This window comes from Sorghum bicolor, chromosome 3 (assembly GCF_000003195.3).
Source record: "Sorghum bicolor cultivar BTx623 chromosome 3, Sorghum_bicolor_NCBIv3, whole genome shotgun sequence".
NCBI classification, from domain to species: domain Eukaryota; kingdom Viridiplantae; phylum Streptophyta; class Magnoliopsida; order Poales; family Poaceae; genus Sorghum; species Sorghum bicolor.
In genome coordinates, this window is record NC_012872.2 from 71,038,796 (window position 1) to 71,059,369 (window position 20,574).

At 45.9% G+C, this 20,574-nt stretch overlaps 2 protein-coding genes across 6 annotated transcripts; both read left to right on the top strand.

Moving 5' to 3' along the window:
- LOC8059357 (leucine-rich repeat receptor protein kinase MSP1) lies at positions 2,636 to 10,071 on the top strand. Its single transcript, XM_002456792.2, has 3 exons — positions 2,636 to 2,935; positions 4,040 to 4,124; positions 5,967 to 10,071. Exon 3 carries the CDS (start codon positions 5,989 to 5,991, stop codon positions 9,868 to 9,870), a length of 3,882 nt encoding a protein of 1,293 aa, XP_002456837.1. The 5' UTR covers positions 2,636 to 2,935; positions 4,040 to 4,124; positions 5,967 to 5,988; the 3' UTR covers positions 9,871 to 10,071.
- On the top strand, positions 14,401 to 19,015 carry LOC8078730 (protein SENSITIVITY TO RED LIGHT REDUCED 1). Of its 5 annotated transcripts, none has more exons than XM_021457827.1 (5): positions 14,401 to 16,005; positions 16,183 to 16,225; positions 16,759 to 16,856; positions 16,949 to 17,082; positions 18,476 to 19,015. In XM_021457827.1, the coding sequence occupies exon 1, from the start codon at positions 14,907 to 14,909 to the stop codon at positions 15,885 to 15,887; it is 981 nt and encodes a 326-aa protein (XP_021313502.1). In that variant the 5' UTR covers positions 14,401 to 14,906; the 3' UTR covers positions 15,888 to 16,005; positions 16,183 to 16,225; positions 16,759 to 16,856; positions 16,949 to 17,082; positions 18,476 to 19,015. The 5 variants fall into 5 exon arrangements, with proteins under 5 accessions (XP_021313502.1, XP_021313504.1, XP_021313503.1 ...); XM_021457829.1 differs by having other exon boundaries at positions 18,602 to 19,015; XM_021457828.1 differs by lacking the exon at positions 16,183 to 16,225.

The window sequence follows — 20,574 nt, forward strand, 5'->3', positions numbered from 1 at the left end:
GAGACTTGCAAGTGCTTGTTGAGCTTTGAATCTGGAAGTAGCACATGGGTCATGGCGTCATGCATGCACCGTGTGTTGGTTTTGCGTTTTGGTTTTATATATATATCTTTTTATTAAAAACAACTTTTTGGAACGAAAAATAACTCCTAATATACAAACATGTTTCACTCTAAAAGCGACAATGAAATAAATAAATAAAATACAAGAAGGCACACGATAGGTAGCTGCTTTTCTTTGTGTTTTTTCAATGTCTATCTAGTTGTTGAAATAAATATAGTTTTTTTGTTAAAAATTGAAGAAGAAATGTGTGAGCTTGTGATATTAAAACAAGGTTCAACTAGAAAGACAACACTCCTTGTTTGTTGGTTGCGCATATGGTGGTTGGATGACTGATTTGTGGATATATTATAATATATCCACAAACATGGAACCCTAAAATCCAAGTACTAATTAACAATATATACCATCCATGTTATCAAATTACAATGACAGTTATGTTGCCATTAGACCACTCGTTTTTTTATATTGTGCTATACATTGTGGACAACCGCATAAAAACACACATTGACACGTACGTTTTTAGTTCTCAAAGGAAAGTTACTATACTATCGTATGTACACATTGTGTAGTAAGAGTATATATGATTACACTTGACATCATAGTGTTGGCCCCAACGCCAATAACAATTTTGACCACAGAATTTAGATGCATAGTGTGCACAATGTGCATGTGCATGACAACTACTTCCATGCTAAGGCCGTGTTTAGTTCGCGAACGAAAAAATTTCACGACACTGTAGCATTTTCGTTTGTTTGTGGTAATTATTGACTAACTATGGACTAACTAGGCTTAAAAAATTCGTCTCTTAGATTTGGACCAAAGTGTGCAATTAGTTTTTATTTTCGTCTATATTTAATACTCCATGCATGCGTCTAAAGATTTGATGTGACGAGAAATCTTAAATTTTTTTGGGTTTTTAGATGGAAGTAAACAAGACCTAAAAAGAAGACGATGAAAATACGTTGATAAGAAGCCACCATAAGTAGCTTCTTTTGCACATTTTGCATTCAATGTTTAGCTGTTCAAATAACCATAGCGGGGATCCAAGAAAAAACATGTGTTTTCCCCTTTGTGATATGATATATATTTTAAAAAACCAACTCCCATTATGGGCTGGTCAAATAATTGATTCATCCTTTTTGTTTACTCTTAGAACGTGTGCATAGATATGAAACCTCTAAGTGCAAGTATACTAACCATGCATTGTGTATATCACTTAATCACTCCCTAAAAACCATATTATGGGTCGTGAAATAGTCACAGACATTGCACTTTGTCATATTCTAAAAGACTTGAAAGTGTAAAAAGTAAAACATGCATTACCAAATGATGGAAATAGAAGGCGTGAAGACGATATAAGCAGAAAAAAGGAACACCACCAACTAATCGACAACATCTGAGGCACACACAAAAAAGGCAGTAGACAAGACCTACCGCCCTTTTTCTTGCTAGCTTCATTTCCCATCAAACACTATCTCGCTTCCCTATTATTGCCGCCACTCGTGCACATCCAATGGCACCCGTTCATAGAAACGAGGGGTGGTTGAATAATTTGTTTATACTTTGCTTGTTATTAGAATGTATGAATATATATAGAACCTCATGCGAGTACTAACAATATATCATGTACTTTGATGTCATGCTATAGTGGTAACTTTATCATCTACTATGTGTATGCACTATGAAATATCAGTAAAACCTTCCTCTATCATGTTTTCGATTTTCATAAGAAAGGTAATTAACTACTAATATAGTAGTATATATAAATGTGCGCTGTGATAAGGGTGGATCCAAGTTGAGAGGTCATTAACGTCACCTCTACTAGAATCACGGTTGATCTTTGCCTATCAATACTACTTTTCAAAGAAAAAAACCATTGTTGTTATGTGACAGCATGAAAATAAGCTGGCTCCCTCATGGTTGTGTGATACAGTTGTCTATACATGATAATAGACATCACACTGCTTGTCCTTTCCTATAACAGTTTTGACTAAAATTTCGTAATGTGCGCATCATGTATGCGCATGACAATTCTCTCGTCTTAGAAGAGACGAGAAAAAAAAATAAATCGACAAGAAGTCCCAACAAGTAACTGTATTCGTCCGTTTTGTATTTAAGATCTAGTTGTTCAAATAAATAATTACAGTTTGACTGGAATCCAATAAGAACTATGTGTTTCCACTTGTGTTATTACCATCTCTATTAAGAAAAACAGGCTCCAATTAGCTGGAGAAGCCAACTGGTCCTTATACACGTTGGCTAGATGATTGGCCCATCCTTTGTTCACGCGTGCACAAATATAAAGCTGGAAACCTCTAAATCTGAGTTTATCATACGTCGTGAAATAACCCAAAAGTACAATGCCTTGACATGTTTTCAAAGAAATTTTCCACGTAAACATGACTAGGAAGCATCAAGCATGTATCCAGTATCCTCCATCCAATCCAACAGTGGAAACGGACGACTGGCAGCTGACCGAGATGACGCAATGCATGACCCCGTGGGCCGTGGCTTTTACCGGCCGGAAAGGCAGGCGATAAGCACAAACAGACGAGCACGAACTCATCCCCAACTCCGAAGGCAGGCGCCCCCACGAAAAGGCAACCGAGAACCCCGCCGCCCTTTTCCTTGCCTTCCTGCCCAACACCGCCTCCCTCCCTTCCTTGCATTCCATCGTCGCCCCTCGCGCACGCACCCAACAGCGCAGCGGCACCACCAGTTCGTGCGTGAACTCTCCGTCCCCTCGGCTCTCGCCGCTCACGCGTCCCTCGTGCCCGGCGCCGCGCGCACTCCGCGGGGGCACGGCACGGCACCGCCGCCGGCGCGCCGCCTCTGCGACCGGCATTGTGGAGCGCCCGCGACCCCGGCTGGTGAGGTAAGAGCATGATCCTCCTTCCCTCCTGCCCCGCCCGCTTGGTACGTGCGTTGTTCTGGGCAGGGTTTGAGCGGGGTAGCTGCACCTCGGCGCGGTGCCCGCAGTAGATGCCGCGGTGGCGGTGCGGTGTTGCCTTGCGTTGCTCGTGTTCGTAGTCGTGGCGCTTCTGCTGCCACTGAGCTCTCTCGCCTCCTCGCTGCGTCTCCCCTTGTTGGTGCGTTCCGTGCACTGGTTCTGTGGGTGGTTCATGGCCCCGGCAGCCACCGGGTGCCGGTGGTAGCATGGCGGGGCGTGAAATTCTGCTCTCCTAGTCGTCCGTGGTGTGGTGACGGCGCCGCCATCGGGCTTCATCCGGGTAATAAATAATCGTGGGAAAGCACAAGGGTTCAGTTCGGACGAGTTTTGGGCGCTGTTTGGAACCTTTGGTTTCTGATGATTCTGTTCTTCGCGAGTCTCAATTTTTTTTTCGTTTAATTGTTTTCCATTTTTTTCTGGGAGAAAAGACGTTCCATTTCGCTCCTCCAAATCCCGCCCCTCCCCATTTCGCTCCCCGTGCCGTGGCTTCAATTCCTTCGTGCTGTCTCGGGCTACGTGCTAGTAGTTGTACTGGTTGTTTTTTTTAAGGAATGCTTCTATTGAATGCGACTGGAGTATTTAATTGGACTTGGTTGGTCAGCATGCACAGCCACACTGCCATACGGCCCGATAAACAAATCACAACCCAAATGATGGCCCAAGTCCCAGGTGGAGAAGAAACATCCCAGCAGCCAGCAGCTTCTGCTGCAGTGCGTGGTACTGATCCCAGGAAATTCTGATCTGCTGTAGTGCTTCTGTGCTTGTATTACTAAGTACAGGAGACAACGGGTTCCGAGGGTAACTAAACTGTGAAGTTCCTTGTCCTGTATGCTTGTAGAACTGTTGATGTGGCTGCTATTTGGGAAAATTTAACGCATCTGCAGTGATTGGCATGACAATATTTGCTATCATTACCTCTCTGTTTGCTTGAGTTTATTAGCTGAATCTGCCAGTCATTCAACAATATTTTTTCTTTCACAACAAGGCTAACCATCGAATTGAAATGGTGTTGACTTTTTTTTTCTCCAGGATATGTATTGATATACGCTACCGCTTTGATGGTTGGTCTTCTTCTTCTGCCACTACTTGAATGGAGAAGGCTATCAAATTAAAGGTATTGACAATAGTTTCAGTTCCAGTTGTTGTTCTGTCTTTCGAATCTGTACATGTATAGTTACGGTACTACATTTCGGAACTACAAAAGTTTGGACACTTTGTATATGTAGTGGTTTCCTTTTAAGGCACTCCCCCACTATCTACTTGAGAAACAAAATTTAGCCCTAAATTTATGTAGGAGCTAATGTAATTAAAATGATTAATAATATATTAACTGTCTAATTAACCTGCTAATGCTGGTGCCACGGGATTTTATTTTAAGGTCATCATCAACAAATGGAAACTCTTCCAGCTTTGATAGATTTTGTCCTTCAATTCCTCTGGCTTCATTCCTTACCCCAACTCACGAGATAGCAATGCAATATAATCTCCCTTCCTTGCTTGCAAATGATGTTGCAATGTTGCATGCATAAGCAGCAGGTCATCAGGACTAGAGTACTTCTTTTTCATAAGGATACTCTGAAACTAGACAGATACTTCCAGCAGCGCACTTTGATTAATTTGCCTTCTTGAAACAGTAGATAAGTTCTTTGCTATCTCTCAGGATACACATTATTATTATCTCCTCTCTGAGATTTACGTAAATAAAAACAGCAAGCAGTTAGTTCACATTCCGGAGCATTTCAGTTATTAGAATGGCAGCAAACATGTGCTGGTACGAAACGATCCACAAATACATAAGCTTTGTTTGGCAAGGTTACAGCTCTAAGCTCCACAAAGTAGTTTTAAGCCTGTTTTAGTCTAAAACACACACAAGATGGTTCATCCAAACACCATCATGTGCCTCAGCTCTATGCTCTGCCAAACATGCTGTACTCAGCTCTTTGCTCTGCCAAACATGCTGTACTAAACTACTAATTACAGCTCTAAGCTCCACAAAGTAGTTTTAAGCCTGTTTTAGTCTAAAACACACACAAGATGGTTCATCAAAACACCATCATGTGCCTCAGCTCTATGCTCTGCCAAACATGCTGTACTCAGCTCTTTGCTCTGCCAAACATGCTGTACTAAACTACTAAAGTACAGGAATCAAAACCAGTAACTGATGTCTGAATAACTTGTGGACTTCCATTTTTTTATGACCTACCTCTGATCACATTTTTTACATCAGCTGTCACAATGTCACTCTTCTGTGAGACTGTATTCTTTAATTAGTTTCTGAAATGCCATCCAATTAGCACTTTTAGCTCTATGTCATTGCCATCCTGTGTGTTAGATCAGTAAACAATATGTGTTTCTAAAATAATTTGTCACGTCCAGATGTTGTGTGGTGCATGTCACATTCACACCAATTGAATTAGTAGTATCTCATCTCTTTGCTATAAATGTTTGTAATGTTGGATACAAACGAAAAGATTAGAAAGAACGTTGCATAAATGCTAGCACACGAATGCTTTATATCAGGTACTATGCACAATATTAGTTTATGCGCGCACCTGCTTGGCACATGGTATAATAAGGTAACAGATCATGGTTATATTAGGCAACAAATAAATATTTTATTTTCATGCATGCTATCTTTCCATGTGTAGTTCAAGGTTTAGGCATTAAACAAAAGTATGACTGATGATCTCCTAGCCATTTTAATTATGTCTTTGTGCTCTTTCTTTTTTTAAATAACCAACCAAAAAATGTTAATGTCCTGTTGGAGGCAGAGCCAAGTTTTTAAAGATCTGTTCCAGGACAACCTATCTATTTGGTTTCAGGATATGGCTTGGTCCAAAACATTTGAAACCAGATTGCCACTTTAATTGACTTCTTTTGTAAAGCCGAGGAAAAACTATGGAATATCTTTTCTCCTGCAGCTCATGTTGCTAACTTACTATTTTCTTTGGTGCAGATTACAATTTGAACTGATAGCAATGGGACCCCATTGTTTCTTCATCTTGATCCTACTGATATGCTTCACCCCCAGCTCTGCTTTGGCTGGACATAATGATATAAATACCTTGTTCAAACTGAGGGACGCGGTCACTGAAGGGAAAGGGTTTCTCCGTGATTGGTTTGATTCAGAAAAAGCCCCATGCAGTTGGTCAGGTATAACTTGTGCGGAACATACTGTGGTGGAAATAGACTTGTCTTCTGTGCCAATTTATGCCCCATTCCCGCCATGTGTCGGGTCATTCCAATCACTTGCTCGTCTCAACTTTAGCGGTTGTGGGTTTTCTGGTGAGCTTCCAGATGTCTTGGGGAACCTGCACAATCTTGAACACCTTGATTTGAGCCATAACCAGCTTACAGGGGCCCTTCCTGTTTCATTGTATGGGCTGAAGACATTGAAAGAAATGGTGCTTGACAATAATTTCTTTTCCGGGCAGTTGAGCCCCGCTATTGCACAGCTTAAGTATCTCAAGAAGCTTTCTGTATCCTCAAATTCTATCTCTGGCGCCATTCCTCCGGAGTTGGGCAGTCTGCAGAATCTGGAGTTCCTGGACCTTCACATGAACACATTTAATGGGTCGATACCAGCAGCTTTGGGTAATCTGTCTCAGCTCTTGCACCTTGATGCTAGCCAGAATAATATCTGTGGCTCAATATTTCCAGGAATCACTGCAATGACAAACCTAGTTACAGTTGATCTCTCTTCAAATGCTTTGGTGGGGCCACTACCTAGGGAGATCGGTCAGCTACAGAATGCTCAACTGTTAATATTGGGACATAATGGTTTCAATGGAAGCATTCCAGAAGAGATCGGTGAACTAAAGCTGCTGGAAGCGCTTGAGCTCCCTGGATGCAAGCTCACAGGCATCCCTTGGACAGTTGGTGATCTCAGAAGTTTGAGAAAGCTTGATATTTCAGGGAATGATTTCGATACTGAAATCCCGGCATCTATCGGCAAGCTGGGAAATCTGACTCGTCTATCTGCAAGGAGTGCTGGGCTAGCTGGGAATATTCCGAGAGAACTTGGTAACTGCAAGAAGCTTGTCTTTGTTGATTTCAATGGCAACTCCTTTTCTGGCCCTATACCTGAAGAACTTGCAGGTTTAGAGGCCATTGTCTCATTTGATGTGCAAGGGAACAATCTATCTGGTCACATTCCAGAGTGGATCCAGAATTGGGCGAATCTTCGTTCAATATATCTGGGGCAGAACATGTTCAATGGACCCCTGCCAGTACTGCCATTGCAGCATCTAGTTATGTTTTCTGCAGAAACCAACATGCTATCAGGTTCTATTCCTGGTGAGATTTGTCAGGCCAAATCACTGCAGTCACTCAGGTTGCACAACAACAATCTGACTGGGAATATCATGGTGGCATTTAAAGGGTGCAAGAACCTTACGGAACTTAACCTGCAAGGAAACCATCTTCATGGTGAGATACCACATTACTTGTCTGAGCTCCCACTAGTAACACTTGAGTTGTCCCAGAACAACTTCACAGGAAAGCTGCCAGAGAAATTGTGGGAATCATCAACTCTTCTGGAGATCACACTCAGCTACAATCAGCTTACTGGCCCTATACCTGAAAGCATCGGTAGGCTCTCCAGCTTGCAGAGGCTACAGATCGACAGTAACTACTTAGAAGGGCCTATCCCGCGGTCAATCGGCGCTCTAAGGAATCTGACAAATCTCTCTCTATGGGGCAATAGGCTGTCTGGGAACATTCCACTTGAGCTCTTCAACTGCAGAAACCTTGTCACCCTGGATCTAAGTTCTAACAATTTGTCTGGCCACATCCCGAGTGCCATATCTCACTTGACATTTCTCAACAGCTTGAATTTGTCTAGTAACCAGCTGTCCAGTGCTATACCTGCTGAGATCTGTGTTGGATTTGGGAGTGCAGCTCACCCTGACTCAGAGTTTGTTCAGCATCATGGCTTGCTTGATCTGTCATACAACCAATTGACTGGTCATATCCCAACAGCGATCAAGAATTGTGTTATGGTTACAGTCCTCAACCTCCAAGGAAATATGCTAAGTGGTACCATTCCACCAGAGCTTGGAGAACTGCCAAATGTTACAGCCATCTACCTTTCTCATAACACATTAGTTGGCCCCATGCTTCCTTGGTCTGCGCCATTGGTACAACTGCAAGGCCTTTTTCTCTCTAATAACCACTTAGGTGGCTCCATTCCTGCTGAGATAGGCCAAATACTTCCCAAAATCGAAAAGCTAGACTTATCCAGTAATGCACTTACTGGAACACTACCTGAGTCTTTACTCTGCATCAATTACTTAACCTATCTGGATATCAGTAATAACAGCCTCTCTGGACAAATCCCATTCTCTTGTCCTCAAGAAAAAGAGGCATCGAGCTCCCTGATATTGTTCAATGGGAGCAGTAACCATTTCTCAGGGAACCTAGATGAGTCTATTTCAAACATCACACAACTGTCTTTTCTTGATATCCACAACAACAGCCTCACTGGAAGTTTGCCCTTTTCACTTTCTGATCTCAGTTATTTAAACTACCTTGACCTCTCAAGCAATGACTTTCATGGTCCCTCCCCTTGTGGTATCTGCAACATAGTTGGCCTCACATTTGCCAACTTCTCTGGTAATCACATTGGCATGAGTGGCTTAGCGGATTGTGTTGCAGAAGGCATCTGTACTGGAAAGGGTTTTGATCGGAAGGCACTTATTTCATCTGGTAGAGTTCGAAGAGCAGCAATCATTTGTGTTAGTATACTCACTGTCATCATTGCCTTAGTTCTTCTGGTGGTTTATCTGAAACGGAAGCTATTGAGAAGCAGACCCTTGGCTCTTGTACCTGTCAGCAAGGCCAAGGCTACCATCGAACCAACCTCAAGTGATGAGCTCCTAGGGAAGAAGTTTCGAGAACCCTTGAGTATCAATCTTGCAACATTTGAACACGCACTTCTGAGGGTCACCGCAGATGATATTCAGAAAGCCACGGAGAATTTCAGTAAGGTGCACATTATTGGGGATGGTGGGTTTGGCACTGTCTACAGAGCAGCACTTCCTGAAGGTCGGAGAGTAGCGATCAAGAGGCTTCATGGTGGCCATCAGTTCCAAGGTGATCGTGAATTCCTGGCCGAAATGGAGACAATTGGAAAGGTGAAACATCCTAACCTTGTTCCTCTACTTGGCTACTGTGTATGTGGTGATGAAAGGTTCCTGATATACGAGTACATGGAGAATGGGAGTCTTGAGATGTGGCTCAGGAACCGGGCTGATGCCATTGAAGCACTTGGATGGCCAGACCGCCTGAAGATATGTATTGGTTCTGCCCGCGGGCTTTCATTCCTGCATCATGGCTTTGTGCCCCATATCATCCACCGTGACATGAAGTCAAGCAACATTCTATTGGATGAGAACTTTGAGCCAAGGGTCTCTGATTTTGGCCTTGCAAGGATAATCAGTGCGTGCGAGACCCATGTCAGCACTGACATTGCTGGTACATTTGGCTACATACCTCCAGAGTATGGCCAGACAATGAAGTCCTCTACAAAAGGTGATGTCTACAGCTTTGGTGTTGTCATGCTTGAGCTGCTCACGGGGCGGCCTCCTACAGGGCAAGAGGAAGGGGAAGGGGGTGGAAACCTTGTTGGCTGGGTGCGATGGATGATGGCACATGGTAAGGAGGATGAGCTGTTTGATCCTTGTTTGCCTGTCTCAAGTGTGTGGCGGGAACAGATGGCCTGTGTGCTCGCAATTGCCCGAGACTGCACTGTGGACGAGCCATGGAGGAGGCCAACTATGCTGGAGGTGGTGAAGGGCCTCAAGATGGCCGAAACAATAGAATGTGGACCTCTGGTTGTGACAGTCACTAAGGACATGTAATGCCGGTGTATGGAACTGGGTGTTCAGCGAATGTTGTTCGTGTTGATATAATAATGTAGGCTCCATGTAGCTGTAGCTGTACTGGTGACTGTAATGAGAGAAATTAATGCTGCTCATGTTCAGGCTGTAGTTATTGATGTAACCTCTTCATCTGGACCCAAGCAAGCACTTATGATATGGCAGCGATTGTTTAGCACGTAAGATTAGCTCTTGTGATTTTGCATTCTACTACATTTCTTTTTTTTTAAGGTCAAGGGGGGGGGGGGGGGGGTGATTTTTATTTATAATGACCAAAATGGCCCTTTGGATGGGTATCAAATACAAGGGTTTACATCATCACTTAGATAATGATTTCGAACAAACTTATGAAAACACTAGTTCTGGTTTTGCCTAGCCGTTTGAAAAACTTGGCACCATTGATCTATAATATGCTTCTTCTTCTTCTTCTTCTTCATGGGGAACCTGTAGCGCCATTGTTCAGCTGCAGTTTTACAGGCTCCAAATACCTGCGTGATGGTTTGCCTTTCACTTCTGAAAACTGCTGCATTCCTTGCCTTCCATAGTTCCTAGCATGACAGTGCGATGAAAGCCGGGAGTTCCTCATTCGGTACACCTCCTGGGGCAGTCACCATGTGCAAGTTTGTGGTGTCTATTCCCATTATCGACTGCTTGTTCAAAGTTTCCCAGAATTTTTTCCCAAACGTGGAGCCGCTGATGATATGTTCTGGAGTCTCATTCTCTTCGTTGCAGATCTCGCATACAGCATCGTTGAGCACATGCCTTCTATGTAGTACCGTTCGGCATTGGATGCGTCGGTGAACAAGAAGCCACATGAACAATTTCACCCTCGGAGGTGCCGAGTTTCGCCATATGAAATCTGCTCTAGCGTCATTCTGCTGCCCTCGTGCTTTTAGCAGTTGGTAGGTAGCTCCAGTGTCCAGACTCCAGAGCAGCATTATTATTTCCTTTGATGAAGACTGAGGTTCGGCAGCACTGGCGGAGCCACCGCCCGGCCACCCCGGGCGGCCGGCCGGGCTCCTCGCCAAAATGCAAAAGAAATCTTCTTTATATGTATATAAAATTCTGTGATTTTATAATTAAATATTTTTGCTTAATTAGAATTGTCCGGACTCCTCAAATCTTCTGGCTTCGCCACTGTTCGGCAGTCCGGTTCCTGTGACAGATGTGTGCTTGCTATCGCCTCCTCCACAGCTTGCAGCTGCTGCATTGCTCTTGTTGATAATCTTGGAACTAGAGTTTGTTGGATCCCGGTCTGCAGCATTTCGCACACCGAGGCTTCTTTCTTAGTGCAATGACTGTATAGTGCTGGGTATAAGTCTGCCATGGATTCATCGCCATACCACACATCAAGCCAGAAAGAGCAGGATCTTCCGTCACCTAGCCGCACAGAGGTGATCGCTTGGTAAAGCGGTAGCATGGACCGAAGCACCTCCCAGTGATCACCGTAGACATCTCCTTTCAGAGTACAGATCGAATTCTACTAGTACATTTCTGCTTTGTTGTTCTGCTGCATTGACTGAAAAAGTATATGAGCAGTCCTAGAATTGCTAGAATTCAACTCATGCCAGTTTGGCCTGATTACTCATGTATTCTCGCTGCCTCAACGGTGCTATACTGCTGCTGTGTAGGAATTTGTGTGCAAAACGTGTTGACTACTGGTGAGTGGTGACTAATGAGAGAGTAATGTCACTCATGTTCAGGCTTTAGATGTAACTGTTTTATCTGATCCAAGTACAGGCGTAGATTCATTTTTGTTTCTGTTAGATCAGACTATTTTTTTGTCTCACTGCTTCTTGCTTTATGCTTGAGTAATTCAGAGAATTGCTTGCGATAATATCATGGCCCTTTGCCCAGATTCAGCTTGTGATTTTTCATTCCTTGGTAGTTATTTCTGATGATGATGCCACACCCTGTGTGCTCACTAGAAGTTTTGCCCCCTGTGCTGAAGCATTTCTAAGGTCATGTTATTTTTGCTAGACTCATGTATTGTTACTGGTGCAATTGCAGCATAGCAACTTTCCTGCACAAAGACAGTTAGGAGATGAGAATGAAGTCGCAGTGACATCATGTATGCTTGCATTATATTGCATAATATGATAGTGGAAGATGAACGAGATACATATCTTCATGCAGGAAGATATGACTTGAGTTATGATCAGGGGAGAGATCATCCTATTCCAGAAGCACAATTCGGGCAGGGGCCTCTAGGTGGCTTTGACGATCTGTTGGAAAGAAATGCAGACATCCAAGATAAATCAAAGCATATCCGGCTGTAAGGACTTAATTCAACATATTTGGAATAGATTTGGCGGCGGTCCTCAGGGCAACAATTAGTGATTGAAGCTGATGCTAGGCACGAAGGGGGTCAAATTCTTGGCTTTGAGAAAGAGATCTGTCATGCTGATTTGAGACAGTCAGTAGTACTCAAGACAATTTTGTATTTTAATTATAACATTCACCTGTATTATGATTTATGACATGTCTATTTATTTATTCATTGATTTCCTACCATCAGTGAGCATATAATATATTGAAGCCCAAGCTCTATGCATCTAACCTGTGAGCTCACCGCTGGACCTGACTTGGTGAGCTAGATTGGAAATTTGGGAAGAAGACGCGAGCAAAGAACAAGAAACACACAGGTACTGAGGTACTCGACGGCTCAGACGTCGTTGCCATTGTAAGAAAAAATTGCTTAAGAGGGGCTCTTAAAGTTAACCGGACAAATTAAGCGTCCTTGCAAGCGCTTTTGCATTGTAGGTTCACGCTTGCTGACATTTTTTATTCTCTCTCCTTTCAAGTGTTTTTACAGACAGGAGCCTCTGCATTGTATATGGCCTGAAGGAGTTAGTGGAGGAAAGCGAGGCGGCCTGATTTGTTGGGAGACGACGATAAACTGAGCCTAGACTCCAAGCAGACTCAAATTTTGGATGGGGATTGAGCACGCGCACGAAGGATTTGTTTTTTTTTATGGTCAACCGGGGGGGGGGGGCGATCCCCACCTGAATGCTTTATTAGCCCATCTTGGCTCAAGAATAAGAGTAGGTATAGAGAGATTACAAGAAAAATCCTACAATGTACCCCTGAGTTACAAACAAATGAAACCGAAGTTTCAAACTAGGACTAGCCCTGGCCTTGTCTAGCCATATCAAAGATGGTGCACCAGATATCTGCAATGTGACGCTTCCTCCTGGCTAGCCTAGAACGTCGTTTTTGGGCATCCAGTTTGCAGGCTAATAGGACTTGTTCTACAGACCGCACCTCTGATCTGAAGACGGCGCTGTTTCTCGTCTTCCAGATGTGCCAGCATACTAAGGCTATGAATGTTGAGAATTCTTGGAGCGGCATATTGGCAGCAAGCGTCACAGTATGCAAAGAGTTCAATTCCGTTGAAATCACCGAAGAGAGCCCCAGTGTCCTCCACACTGTGTTGCCAAGATTGCAACCCCAAATGATGTGCTCGGCCGTCTCTTCGTGTTGATGGCAGACCTCACAAGTAGTGCCGCTGACCACACACTTCTTCACGAGCACTGAACGAGATTGCACCCGCCCCTGCACAGTTCTGTTCTCACACTGCACCTTAAAGACTGCTTCAGTCTGTCAGATGCTGGAGTTGGGGCTTCAGCAATCACTTGTGCCCAGGCTCTCAAATCAAGCAGTTTTTGAACTCAACTCCCTGCGATCTGCTTTGAACTCTGTCACTCTGACTGAAGCAATGGACAGACGTATCTCCAATTTTTGTAAAGGAGACACAAACTGGACAGCGGCGCTATCTACCGAATGCTCAAGGCTAGGGGAAATGCAGTGGATGCTAAAGCCTCTTTCATCTGGCACGAAGGATTTGTCGAAAGGCCTTTCTTCTATTTTTTCTCAAAGTCTGATATGTATTTTCTTCTAGTTTTCCCATCGTAGTATTTTTTTTAAACGGGTGGAGATTTTATGCTAGAGGTGGACGATCCCTTTAGGAACTTATGTCAGGTGTAGAATAGAGATAGAGATATGTCATGCAAAGTGAATAAAAAAACGATTAGTTGTTTTTCGGCGTTTCCATCTTCAATGGCATGAGGCCTATCCCACAAGCTTAGGAGATTTCGTCATTAATACGATTTCTTTTTTCCTATATGCCCGAAAACATACATGTGCTAAGATTCATCTTTATTTTTGTTATATATCTAATACATATGATGTTGTTACTTGTGTTGTCTTGCTTGGCTGAAACTGAAACTTTAAAACTATTTGTCGTGTATTTTAGTACTTCAATAATTGTTAGCACTAAGCTCATGATATTTTATTTAGCATCATGTTGTTCTCACGAGACTTTCATTCACGCTAGAAATTGGTATGCAATTTTCCATATGAAAGCAAACAAAAGTCTAGATTTTCAGAGAGGAATAGAGATAACAAGCGACGGGTCGCACGTTCTCCACCACAACATGCCCTCCCTATCTTCTTCTCCCTCCTTGTGCCTCTCCTCCGCCACCCCTCCCCCACTCTCCACCACTGGTGTCTGACGGTTCCTATCGCCTCACCGCATTGCCACCTCCAACCCCTCCCCTGATCACAGGGTGACGTCTCCTCGTCCTCGTCCTCGTCCCCGCCACCTCGCCGCGCCGCTCACCTCTCACCCTAGCCCCTCGACCCCGCCCTCCCCTAACATCAGGGTGACGGTGAAGCTCCGCAGCGACACGACAACGTCTCCGCCGCTAGCCCCACCCAGCCGCTATCTCCCACTGCCCTGGTGGCACTGTTGTCTCGTTCATCAACATCGCCGTGTCACGCCTGCCGTCTCGAAAAACCCTTCTAAGGCCGCCAGGGAAGAGATCTCATTATCTCAAAACCCTAATGTTGATGAGCTTCTCATATAAGACGTCGGCGAGCTACTCGTCGAAACCCTAGCGTCATCGGCGGTGCAGCGCGAGGGCCCGCCCGGCTCCGCGCGACCTGTCTTCTGTCAGATTTTGCGTTCAGAGAGTGGCTGAGTGATCGATCAGTGAGTGCTACTCCGTATTTCACAGATGTGCCGAGGGCCGACCATTGGCAAGCGCCAGGTGGTCAACGGCCCCGGGCACTTTTCCTACCAGACGCAGAGGCAGAGCAGGGATCCAGTTCCGAACCAACCCATGGCCGCCGCCGCCGCCGTCGCCGTCGCGACCGGTGCCAGCGACTGGACCATAGTCCGCCGACGCGGCCGCCGACGCGGCGACGACCCACGCCCCGCCTCCCAGCTCGACGCCCCGCGGCCGCTCCCCGTGATACCTGTCCCCTGGTCCCCCTCCGATTCCTCCCTCGATCCCGCCCGCGTCTCCCGCCTCGTGGCGCGCGCCCACGCCGCCATCTCCCGCGTCTCCGCCTCCCGCCTCTACCGCAGCCTCCTGCTCCAGGGCTCGTCGCTCCGCAGCCGCCTCGGCGTCCTCGCCCCCGCCCGCCTCTCCCTCCTCGGCGTCGGCAGCTTCGAGTCCTCCCCCGCCGCGCGCCTCCAGCTCGCGCTCGCCGCCCTCCTCCGCCGCGACCTCCTCCCGGAGGCCGCCTCCGCGGACCTCTTCGACCCCGTCCTCTCCGCCGTCGAGTGCGCGGCCGCCGCGGCGCTCGGCTTCTCCGTCCCGAGCCTCGACGACGGGTGCCGCCGCCGCGCCGAGGAGCCCACGCTCTTCTACATGCCCCACTGCGAGGCGTCGCTCTATGACGCGCTCCTCGCTGCCAACTGGGATTCCCCCGCGCAGCTGCGCCGCGTCTGCGTACTCGGCAACAGCTTCCGGCGGTATGCGCTCCAGGCCGAGGAGAACCGCTCGGGCCCCGCCGCCAAGGCTCCGCACGTCCTCGCGGCGGAGCGGTTTGCGTGCGAGGAGCGGATCGGCGAGACGGGGGATCTGGATGACGACGATTGGTTTGCCCACGCGTTCAACGAGACGAGCTGGCATTTCTTCCAGCTGCACGACGACGTCGACTTGGCCGGCACCATGCTGGAGGAAGGAGATAAGTTCATTGAGCAGATTTGATCTTTTAGTTGGATATATTGCGTTGCTTGATTGAATGCAATGTTGATCAAGATTCTAAATTTGTAGACATACTGGCTCCAATTCGAAGGAGCACTGTAGATGCCAAGTTGCCAACTAGGTACCTGGCTGTTGTTCTGATATTTGCTAAAGAGCTTGAAATGTGTTGTTGTTATATTATTTCCACCAGAGATTGAGTTGGTACCATCAATTCATACAGTACAAGTCTGTAGATCCAACATATGTTCATCATAACAGTATCCACTTCTTGATTATGCAAAGTCTTCGTTCTGCTCAGGTGCTCAAGGAACACATGATTATCACTACCTACACACTGTGATGTGAGTGCAGTCCCCCCCCCCCCCCCCCCCCCCCCAAGCCAAAAAAAGTGTCCTATGCAATAGATCATTTCATTTTGTAAGGCTTTACTTTGCTGCACTATTACAAGCCCAGCAGACCACCAACAAGAGTGTCTGTATTTTATAAGGTCATAAGACGTCCACATGGTTAGAATCTCAAATGACAACCCTACCACTCTGTGTCTCATCACTGATATCAAAATTTCTATTTGTCAGCATCCAAACCATTACAAATTGCTGGCAGTTAAGTGTCTTGATCTGCTAAAGTGCTAATGTTTGAGTTTATCCTCCAAGGAAATGAAAAATTAGTATGAACGTATATGTAATATGAAAAATTAGTATGAAAGGATACGTAAGTCAATTCAGAAACATATTATCTTGGTTGGCCAGGCAGAGAGCAGTGTTAACCATCTGAGAACAGGCCCATGCAAATAAGTTACAGCCAGTAGAGGATACCATTTCTAAAGGATGAGTGCTGACTGAGACCTTCATGCCATGCATTTGCAACGCACCAGCTTCTAAGAGTGGAAATCGCCTCCTAATGACTGATGAGGACACCATGTTCTCCCCACGCCGTCTCATCCCATCACCATGCGACTGCCATTTCCATGAGGTAAGGAAGGGGATTGGGATTGGTACCATCATAAAGAACCTTTGTCTTCCATTCCAGCCTGCGCATAGCTGGTGCTCAGGTTTCAGTTTTAGGCCACATCTACGTGGAAGAGACAATGACCAGTAGATGAATGGATGTCAGAGTCACTAGGCAACAATTTGGAACCAATAAGCAAGCACTCCCAAATTGAATCATCCGAGAAAGTTCAATCATGGACTGCATCAAGGTAAGCACATCCCTCGTATGTTCATGCACAGTACCCGCAACATGTTTGAGTGTTTGATTGAATTGTTTAAGGCTTAGTTTTCCCTTATGCATAAAACAAATCTGTGAAAAAAAATCTTGATTACTGATTAGGTTCCAATGTTGTAAGTTACAAAAAACCATTACTTTTTTTAGTGTTTTTTAAGGAATGACCATAGTTCTTGCTATGAATTAGCATGACAGAAAATAGCCCCTGAAGTACATAGGTGACCTAAAGTTCGATTCATTTTTGGACCTAATGAGATGGCTTTGTTCAAAAACTTTGTTGCCGAAACAAGAGAATTTAGCAATAAGCCAGAGTTTGTCCATATAAAAGTTTATTTCATTTTAGATAGTACAAAGTCCCTTTACACAGTAGGTCTGCTCACCAACAGATGTAAAAAGGAGGGAGTAGCATTTTAAAAAGAACCACACGAATTTAGATTATTTACTGGGGTCAGCTGATGTTATGGTAGGGCGCACCTATCAGAGGAGGCGCCATAGCAGTGGCTAGAATTTATCTTAATTACTTATTTGTTTGTGGGGATAATTAGTTAATTGTTTAAGGGTTTTTTTTATCAATTTGTAAACAATGCCTATAAGGCTAATGGTTTGAGTAACAAGAAAGGGCAAGCCTGGGATTGGAGATTATCTCCCCTTGGGCCCCCAGCTCTGTTTCCCGTCATCCTGTTGTCACCCAGCCCTAGCCGTCGCCCTACCTTCTCCCCACGCGAATCTCTCTGATCACGGCGCCTCCTCACCGTCGCCGTGACCTTCCCAGCCGGCCTCCCTACTCTCCTCCGTACTTCCTCAGGAGCAAGGGTGGCCGACATACCAGCTGACCTGATGAAAAATATAATTGTGCATACATTTGGGGGGCGTTTGGTTGCCTGCATGCCCTTCAGCCAGGCTCGCTGCATGCCGCTCCATCGTGTTTGGTTGCCTGTGTGCACCGTGCACCGCCGAGCCAGGCCTATTGCATGCAAAGGAGCCCTCCGAGCAAGGTCCAAGGAGAACGCCAGAACTGGTCGCATCCAGCGAGCCAGGCTCGTGCCATACAGGATTAGTGTAGCTAATGATGTCATTAGCATATAAGTAATGAATATTAAGTGATTTTTTAAGATAAATTAAGATTGTGTAAAGTAAATTAAATCTTATTATGACATAATATCATAAATAATTAATATTTTAGTAATTCAAGGTTCCTCATCCCTGAAATTATAAGCCTACGGAGTATGTGCTTTTTACTCTAGTTGTCTTTAGTTTGTTAGAGCTGATCTCAGCTTCTTATCTTCTAAGCACTTTAGTGGTTGCATTTACACTTTACTTGTTATGCTTTTCTTTAACCCAATACTGCTCTATGGAACAACAAGCAGCTGTCTAAGTGCTGCCATCTGAAACCTACTCTCCAATTCTCCAAATTGTGGTTTCCTGGGAGTCAAACAATCCCTTGCTTGGAGGAGGTTCTGATCACTTTGTGCTCACCTACCAATGCTGAACAGAAGCTGAGCACTGGAGTCGAAATGTGAAGTACATTTGTGAAGCTGCAGACCATGGTCATCAGATTCTCACAAATGAAGGATTGCCATGAAGCTGCTGCTGATTTCTTTGAGGAGATATGTAAGTTCAAGTACAAGAACTACGGGGTAATTATAAATTGAAGGCCATAATTCTCATACGGAGTTTAAATTAAAGGTTTCGCACCTGCATTTTCGATTATTTCAGCGATGGCTACACAATGGTCGGGGTCATACGTGATTCCAGTTGTGTCCCGTATAGCGCTGTCAATTTTGATCATGAACAATTTTCTTTGTAACATTATTTTCCCTCCTCGAGGACCATTTACCCGCTTGCGATTGCGAGACGTGAGCTTGACGGTCACGACTTGGTTTTGTTACCTTTGCTTGATTGCTTGAGCTGTTGGCCTGTTGCCTGTTGGTGTCTGAAACTTGATGAAACATAAAGCCCGGACTAGAGATCTGTGTGTAGCAACGGATGACCTTAGTTTAAATTGTTCAGTAGTTTGTTACCTGAGTTTTTTTTTCTCCTATAATCTTGTTTGTTTGGCTGATAAGCCATGACAGAAATTACTATTGACTGAGAGAAAAACACTACTAAAAAGCAGATAAACCTGAACGAACAAGAAAACGCGGGAGCCTAGTAGAAGTGGCGACCAACCAAGAAACGTGACACACTACAGGCATACTAGTACTACTAAACAAGAGATGATCAGATGAGCAATAGTACTAAACAAGAGATGAGCAGCAGGTTTGAATAGGATCCATGTGCACATCGCGAAGCAGGTGGCGTGGCGGAAACACCAAGCGGTAGCCAACAAACGCCCGTGCCCAAGACACAAATTTTCTCGGAACAGGAACCGATGACGCGGCTGGTGCATGAGACAAGAGCACAGCTGCAAGTAGCCAACTGGGTACTAGCATCTAGCTTAGCTAGCAGAGCACCCTACGGGCAGCTGGGTGCAGTGTCACCCACTGATTGAGCGCCGCAGGAGGAGGCAGGCACGCAGGTCACCAAACCCTGAGACCCAGAGGCTGCTAATCTGCCGAATGCTGCTGAACCCAACACGCACGGACACGGTTCATCTGGACCCAACCCAACGGTATCGTCTCATCGTTATCATATCACACGGCTCGCCTCGGCAGAACCACTGATTAGCGGTACCGAATCATGCGACCCCCAACGATTCGTGAACTCGGCTCGGCCCGGTCCGAGCCATCGGAGACGCAGGTCCCGCTCCGTACGGACGGGCACAACTGACAAGCGCCACAGCACACAGGTTACGGGTACGTATTGTATGCAGTGCAGTGCAGTGCAGGGATGATCCTCCAGCTCCACGTGACCGGTCGTAGACTAGACGAACGGAAAGCGCTGCTGGAGCCGGTCGGCGCGGGTCACATGACGCTGGACGGACGCGGGTGCCCGTCGCGCCCTGCCCCCGGATCACGCAGCACCTCGTCGGCGTCGGCGTAAAACGCAGAGGTGGCCAACACGAACCCGTCCGAATCTATCAGCCTAATTAATCGCACGGAACTCCTCGTGGCGCCGGCCTGATGCTGATGATTCGGATCGTATCGGCAGGACAGGGGCCAGGGGGGAGAGGGACGCGACACGGGAGGCGCATTGAGTGACCGTCCGTCCCAGAGTCAGTCACGCAGCAGCGCGGACGGCAGCGGCTCGTCCGATCCGGCGATGGTTATTGCCGTCACGGGCGTGCCATTGCCATGGCGGGCGCGCGGCTACCGTCGCGACGGGAGCCCGGCAACGACAGCGAGTACAGCAACGGCGACGCGTATGACGGGGCACGTACGTTACGTACGGTACGAGGGCCATGAAAGCGTGCGTGCGCTCGGGTTGGAAACGCTTAACCTCTGTCACTGGAAAAATGCGTGGATCGATTGACCTGGTTATTCTTCGTCTTTGCACCAGATTAACCCTGCAGCATGTGTCCGCCGTA

What these genes read in the sequence shown, in the direction of transcription:
- LOC8059357 (XM_002456792.2), top strand. Translation starts at nt 5,989, where the DNA reads ATGGGACCCCATTGTTTCTTCATCTTGATCCTACTGATATGCTTCACC.
- LOC8078730 (XM_021457827.1), top strand. Translation starts at nt 14,907, where the DNA reads ATGTGCCGAGGGCCGACCATTGGCAAGCGCCAGGTGGTCAACGGCCCC.